The 7,628-nt window shown below is 45.3% G+C and overlaps 1 protein-coding gene across 1 annotated transcript in view; it reads right to left on the bottom strand.

Annotated features, from left to right (window-relative positions):
- Positions 1-7,628, bottom strand: part of COL23A1 (collagen type XXIII alpha 1 chain) — a 177,648-nt gene that overhangs the window by 2,627 nt on the left and 167,393 nt on the right. The window contains exons 24-31 of the mRNA XM_064672168.1: positions 6,941-6,967; positions 6,415-6,486; positions 6,270-6,323; positions 5,987-6,013; positions 5,456-5,509; positions 4,763-4,849; positions 3,277-3,354; positions 834-872 (exon numbers count right to left, since the gene is read on the bottom strand). Coding sequence (XP_064528238.1) covers positions 834-872; positions 3,277-3,354; positions 4,763-4,849; positions 5,456-5,509; positions 5,987-6,013; positions 6,270-6,323; positions 6,415-6,486; positions 6,941-6,967 — 438 coding nt within the window. The remainder of the gene's footprint in view (positions 1-833; positions 873-3,276; positions 3,355-4,762; positions 4,850-5,455; positions 5,510-5,986; positions 6,014-6,269; positions 6,324-6,414; positions 6,487-6,940; positions 6,968-7,628) is intronic.

Raw genomic sequence — 7,628 nt, 5'->3', positions numbered from 1 at the left:
GATTGGCATTCAAATTTCTTTTAATATTAACAAGACATCCAAATGACTTACACATAATTAAAAACTTTGATGTACTAAGGGTGTGCTCACATTCTAACTGAGGGTTTGCAACCAGTTAGTAACATGCTTGCTGTTAACTCCCAACTATATCCACATACACCTGGGTTAGTAATTCCTCTCAGCTTCAGTGTCATAGCCTTGTCAGAGAATGAGCATCCTCCTGCAAGTCTGAATTAAATCCTCATGTCCCAGTGGACACATCTTTCCTCATTCTCCCAGGCTGCATTAGCACATAACACCCCTGGCTGTTCTGGGTGCAGGAGATGGAATGAATTACCTGCACCCAGGGTATTGGAGCACTCAGCCAGTGTGGTGGCTCTGGGTTATAATTACAATGGCAGAAGAGCCCTTGTTTGGCCATAAATGTTTGTAACTCTGCAACAAAGCAATAACCCACTGTAAAATTCTCATCTAGAGGTTATGAGCTGAATAAGTTACAGCAGCACATCTTGCAGAGTGCTGCAGCCTTTCCACAGGTGGTTCCTAAGCTGCCTGTGCCATAACAAAAGCCTGAGCAAGCCTGTGAAAAGGCATTCTACTGACACTATTAACAACAATGATTTTTTTGTGCTTAGCAAGTTCTTGGTGTTCCCAGCACCAATCTAGAGCAGTGGGGAACAAGACATGAAGCTGCTGGAATCCTGCTCTCCCAAGGCATGACATCATGTCTGCCAGGCATATAAAGGACATGCAGCAGGGCAAACAGTCACCATGCAGCCAGAAAAATTACTTGGGGCCTGTTCAAGGATATACAGTTATTAATGTTACTGTACCTTATGCCAACATCCTGCTACTGGCAGTCCGTCTGGTCCCTGCAAAATTGAATTTACAGATTCAGTTTTCTTGAAAGTGGCTTAAGTGTCAGACTCAAAAACCTGAAGCTCAGTTGTCACAACAATGAATAGTTTAGCAGCACTGTTAATTACCATGCAAAACCCATTTACTGTATATGCACAACAATAAATATGCAGGCAATGTAATCCATGTGTCACACACAACACAAAACTGAATAGACCCCAGGGTAAAAAAAAATCAGAAATCTACACTTTCTGTTTTCCTTTAAACAAAAAAGAAAATGTGAACAAATATAAAGATTTGAAACCACAGTTCATTAACTTCATGTTCTGTTTTATGAGGTAGTGGTTTTTGCAATCAGACATAAATATGGAAAGCATGATGTGGAAATGTACTTTCTGTTAAAATGTACTTTTCAACTTGGGGGGAGGTGATGTAGGTCTTTTTTTTCCTGGATGGTATCCTGATTGTGTTAAATTTGATCCTGCAGTACTTAGTTTCTTTAAGAAATCTTGAGTTGCTGAACTGATTGACATAGGATGAGTTGTGGACTATGCAAAGGGGGTGAAAATATGTCATGTTCCAATGGAGATTCAAGAAGCACACAAAAACCAGAAAGCCAGAGAAGAGCTCACTGACCAGGAGGAGAGCACTGAAAAGGAAGGAGCCCCTCTAGAAGAGGAATGGGCTTTGTATGACCAGCTCTTTCAAGACACTTTAGAAGAAATAGCTGACTTCAGCTGCCTTTTGTGATGCTGGAATTTTTTAAGGCTCTTGGATCTCCAATTACATGAATTTCTGCATGTAGAGCCACAGAGAGCACACATGCACTGACCTTTCCCTCAGAGCCACCTCAGATTCCCCGGGGGTGGGAAGCCATGGGAATGTGTGTGCAGCAGAGGGAACTGCCAGTGCAAACAGAGGTCAAAATGCAATTTTACATTTTTTACTGTAAATGTCAGTCATCACATTTTTTGTATTCTGTATTGATTTTATATGTAAAATAGCCTATGCCCAATAAAACAGATGCAGTGAAGTAAGGTTACCCTCTCCAGCTACTCACAGTGTAAGAAGTCAAGTTATTTTCACATGCTTTCCTGTGACATTAGTTAGAAAATACACATTTTTCTGCAGACATGGTCAATATTTTGGTCCATAACTATTCATAAGAAAAGTGCAACTGGAACATTTGCCAGAGTTGTCTGGGGGTGAAGGGTACAGGGGACAAGTTGCAGAGCAGTCATTTGACCAAGAAACATCCTGACTTGCTGTTAAAGCACACCCTAACATGGATGGTCACAGAGCTGATTTCTGCCCTGTTTTTTTCTCCTTCCTCAAAATACTTAACTTTGGCCATCATAAAACTCCAGCCTTTCTACCACGTTTCACTCCAGTGATTCCAAAATGACTTGTCAAAAAGAGCTTTGTGGCCTGTGTGTAAGGCTCGTGCTGATGCTCCTGGACTAAAAGCCATCACTGAGAGCCCAGAAAGCCTCCACCACACGGTGGGGTGGAGAACAAAGTCACCATTCCAACCAACATGCAACTGCCCTTCATGTACACAAACAGGGAGATGTGCAAGGGCTTTACTAACTGGTCATGTTGTAGTTACATCTTGGAGAAATCACCTACTGCAGTTTACAATGCCTTCAATACACATAGGTCCTGTGTTTTCTGTACAGTCAAGATGGGAGATGCTTGGTGAATAAAACATCTCTGGGGAGTAAATATGGAGAGTTGGAGCGGGCCTGCTGTTAGGAATTGGTTTCTTTGACACATCTGAAAGTAATTTAACTTTTTGAAAGAGAAACAGCTTACTGCCCTTTTGTTTCTCTGAGGACAACTGCAAATCATCTGACATGCAGCATTTTCTATGGTTAAAAAAAATGAAAATAAAACAATGACTAGTTGAGCAGAGCCCTTTTGGGGAGGAGAGCACGAACCTTCCTGCATAACCACTGGACCCAACCTGAGCTCTGTGCTGACACAGCAAAGCCCTTCTGATGCCCAGAGTGCTGGTGACCCTGCTCTGCAGGGCTGCCCCTTCATTTGAGGGAAGCTTTCCAAATCTCAGCTGGGAATGGGACTCACAGGGCTGCACCAGCACGAGGGGAACCAAACTGGGCCACAGGTGCTGAGAGAAACCATAGCTAACTTTGAGCATCTGTTGCCATGAAGGGACCAGCATCCTCTACATGATCTCCCATGGTTTACACTCCTTATCTAAAGTCATTTTAACTGGGAGGAAGCAGGAACAAGACATTGGCATCCTTCCCCAAATGCCAAAGTGAAATATCTCGTTCCAGCCCTGCTGCCTTGTGTCCTTCCTCTCCCTGGAGGGATTTGCTCAGGACAGGGCTTGGCCACAGCAGGAACACACACAACAAGCCATGCAAGAAAGAGAGAGAGCAGATACTGTACCAAAGGGCAGGGCACACTCAGCCCATCCAGGCCTGGCAAACCTGGCTCCCTTTTGCTGCCTGCAATGCTATGATCTCCCTGTTTGGAAAAACAACTGCTTGTTGAGAATGATAAAGGACCAGAAGTTACTCAGACACCCACGTTTCAGCAGAGGAGAAGGAGGAGGAGGACAGGTCTAGAGCTTCATAGCTCCATTTCTGATGACACAGCAAGTCAGCAGAGTGGTTTTATGGTAGGGAATTCACAGACACGCAGAGTCTGTCATCTGGGAAAGATCATCTATACACAAACCAGAGATTCACATTTGTAACAGCTCAGTCAGAGAGGTAAGAGGTAAATCACCCCAACATGTTAAGGGAGGAAAAAATTAATGGTAGTTCACATTCAATCTCTGGGCAAAATAAAGCATATTGACTAAAGGAGTTTTTTACTGGTGTGGAGCTACACAACAGTTTTGGCTGCTATAGCTGTGCTGGCAGGCTGAGGAAAAGTCACACATTTAGACAAGAAATGGCTTTTTGGATTGTGTTAGAGCAAGTACCTGGCACTATTTGGTGCCTCTGAACTAAAGTCTTAAATAGGTACATTTAAGCAGTTTCAGTTCAATATTTGATACTTTTCATCCTGCACCCTTCAAAGCACTTTAGGGAAAGGATCTCTCTGGTTTTAGTCAATATATGAAAAACAGTAATGAAAAGGAGGTAAATTTTACCAGGTCAAATAACTTATAAATCAGTCTAGATTTTTTTTTTTTTCCTGGGCTCTGTCAAGTGAATGAGAGGTTCTGGAAGTGCACTTGGGAGATCCAGGTTCCCCTGGCTCAAACACCCAGGAGGTTTCCTGGAAAGCCTGTCTTTGTAGACACTGCACAGTGGTGGCCCAGGATGTGTCTGACTGAGAAGGGACAGATCTGAGCCACAGGCAGAGAAACCCAGGGAGGTCTCTTCTCCCAGAAGCACTTCTTGGCAGCCTGGGGAGCTCCAGCTCATCCATCACTTCTCTTCGGCAGAACTATGATGGCATCAACTCTAAGACACTTCCCCAGGCTCGTCCCTCGCTTGGTTTGCTGGGATGAACAGATAGAGCTGACCTTGTTTTCAAATCACCTCCCATGCACAGCACCCAGTTACTCCCTGATTTCAGACATGCTTAGAAGCCAGGCCTGCAGCTTCACACTATCTCCTGAAGAGCTCTACTGAGGTCCATTGTTCCTGACTACAATAAGAAGGTCTTTACACAAAGATCCTTTATTTTTACTGCTGTGTCTTGCTCCCATCTGGCCAGTGAGGAGCCCTTACAACGAGCAGTGAACTTCCAGCAGTGTAGATAAACCAGTAAGAAAAGTGAGAAAACAATAACCATCTGCTCTGATTTACTGCAAAACAGAGAACTCCCAAATCCTCCCTCCTTTTCCCTGGCTGAAAAGCTGTGGCTCCTTTTCAGCCCCAGCAACCCGAGCTCAGGATGAGGGAAATGGAAGACATACCACAGGACAAGGCTGATCCAGTCCAGGGGGGCCTGGTTCCCCCTTCTGCCCCTTGGCTCCTTTTCTCCCTGGTATTCCTCGCTCACCCTGTCAGCACAACAGGAAAATATCAGGAAAAAGGAGAAGGAACACCTTGGCTTTATGTCTCACAGCACTTACAGAGTCCCACTCCTCACCCAGAGCAGGGACAGTTGCACAAGTGTAACCTCAGCTGAGTAATTAAATCACTGTGAAAATCTTTAGTTAAAAGCTAGGTGGAGATATTGTAATAGATATTGATTGACTAAATGTTGGTATCTGACAGCAAGTGGGAGCAGCAGCTTCCAGCCACTGCCCTGGACGCAGCTGGGCATCCCTTTGTTTAAGGGTCCCTGTAGCAAAACCTTTACCTTGGATCTATTTTCAAGGTCTAGAAACCAAGACCAGCAATTCTTTGCAGCCTGGAGCTGTCAGGCTGCTCCATTTCCCCACAGTGGTTGTGCTGTGGGTTAGGGTTGAAAGCTCTTCCAGGTGGGTAGGAATTAACTGCCTGTCCTGCCCTACACTGGGACCGGGCAAGTACTTGTGCTATGGAAAAGGCCTTTCAGGAATTACTTGAGAAATAGCCAAGAGAGGACCAGCACCCAGGGCAACCTGGCAGAAAGAGCTGCTTGTCCTGCCCCATGAATGTGTCTGCAGCCATAACCCACTCACCTTCTCGCCTCTTTCACTTCTCTCTCCTTTCTCTCCTCTGAGACCTGGGAAACCCTATCACAACAATTTTTAGGTGGGGAAAAAGAGGGAAAAAAAAAAAAAGGTTTTGTAAGTTCAGTCTGTGAACATCCTGGCATCTCAGTTCATCAGCCCTTCCTGCCGTGGTGAAGAATGACATTTTCTTCCTGTTTTACTTCGTGTGTCAGCAATTTCTTGGGAAAGCTGGAGTGCTCCACCACACCCCAGTAATGTTACAGGTATTAGAGTTTCATTTGACTGAATCCCATACAAATATCCTCAGTTGGAAAGGAAAACCCCCACGGCACCTTTAGCCGAGCAGTTCCACTGTGCAGGGGAAGTATCCCAGCACCTGGTCTGAATTCAGCCCTTTCCTACAGACATCATTCCATGGGCACTGTGTTTAAGGGAGAGTAGTCTGTACAATCTTAGCTGCATATTTTCCCAACAGTCTCAAGTTACATGCATGTTATTCATGTTTATACATAAATAATTAATGGTTTCCATACTCACATCCAATCCTGGCTCCCCCGGCTTTCCCTGCGGTTGTAAAAATAAAAATTAAGACATAAAATCAAAATTAAGACATGCTGTGTTGAGTTTGGTGTTGCAGACAAACTTATATCCAGTTGGTGTAATATGGTAGTAAGAGCACCAGCTCACTCAGCAGCCCCTGGGGTCGGAGGCTGCTCCTTGTAGTGCTGGTCAGTCCAGCTCTGCAGCTCCAGCTGGACTCAGCCCCTGTTTTTAGGATTGCACCCCAATGCCACCTCTACTCCCCCACCCCATGGATTACCTTCTCTCCTTTGGTACCAGGTAAACCAATGAGCCCTGGAGCGCCCGGGAGACCCTGAAGTTACAAAGAAACAGGGCATTGGGATCGTTGCTGTCAGGCAGGTTGCTGCCAACAGCCAGAAATGAGATTTGGGAAAACTACTCACAGCAGGTCCGGTGTCACCATGGTCCCCCTTCTCACCAGTGTCACCTTTTTCTCCCTTTGCACCGTCCAAACCCTGCATAAATGAAATGGCATCAGCCAAGGAGAGCTGGCAGCTCTGCCCAGGGCAGCCACCCCACACACCCACCACCTCCCCTGCCCCCTTCTCTGGGATGCTTTCACCCACACTGCTGGCCATGTTTTCCTCTTGACCAAGTCATATAAGAAAATAGTTGAAAATGCAGGTTGAAGCCTTTTGGTTTGGAAACCCTGACTCACATGTGCTGCCAGCCCTCAGGACTCTGTGCTGGAGGAGGGTTTTGGGTCATAAATGTGTTTGGAAGGACAAACTGCTTGTTTTCTGGAACACCAACTGCTGAACAGTGTAACTAAGGGATTTGTTGTGACAACAGTGACCCCAAAAAAAAAAAAAAAAAAAGTCAGTCTCCAGAGCTGACAGGCCTTTTGTGAGCCTGTAAATAATGCACTGGCAGCTGGGAAACTGGGTGACATTTAATTTATTGACTTACTTTAGGTCCCTGGATTCCTGGAGGGCCCTGTGGGAAAGACAATGGTGCATTTGAAAAAAACCCCAGAATTTATAAACCCATCCTAAAGTTTCCTTCCCAAACCATTTCTTGCTCAAATTATGGTGTGGCAATGGCTGGCCAAATATTTCTTTTTGAGACAGGTGGCAGTTTATTTGGTCCTCTGATATCAAATTAGGGGGAAGGGGAGCTGGAAAGGACCACTTAGTGTATCAAGGGACAAATAAAGCTCTGCAACATGAATTTTGGGGAGCAAGAGCCCCCCCAGAATTTTGCTGAAGCAAATGACAGCAAGTTTGGGCACAGCTGTGACACCTCACAGGTTATGAAGGCCACCTGAAAAGCCACCTGGTTTTGACACATGGTCTCTCAAAGTGAATCTCTGACTCAGCAGAGACATCCTGGCCTTCCAGATGCCTTTGACAGCTCCCTTTGGAGCATTTCAGACACCAAACCCCTCAGATATCTGCATCAGAAGTGCTTCACATGTTCACCACCCGCATCCTCTCCCAGTGCAGCTGATGGCAAAGAACTTACTGATATGGGCAAACTTAGGGAATACAGACACCATCATGGTGGGGAACAAATTTTCCCATTCCACAAGGCTTTATCTTTTCTCCATCCCAAGGAACAACTTAGCTATTTGCAAAATGAGCCACAAATGCTGATG

This window comes from Pseudopipra pipra, chromosome 15 (genome assembly GCF_036250125.1).
Source record: "Pseudopipra pipra isolate bDixPip1 chromosome 15, bDixPip1.hap1, whole genome shotgun sequence".
Lineage (NCBI taxonomy): Eukaryota > Metazoa > Chordata > Aves > Passeriformes > Pipridae > Pseudopipra > Pseudopipra pipra.
This window is presented reverse-complemented; position numbering and strand designations above follow the sequence as displayed.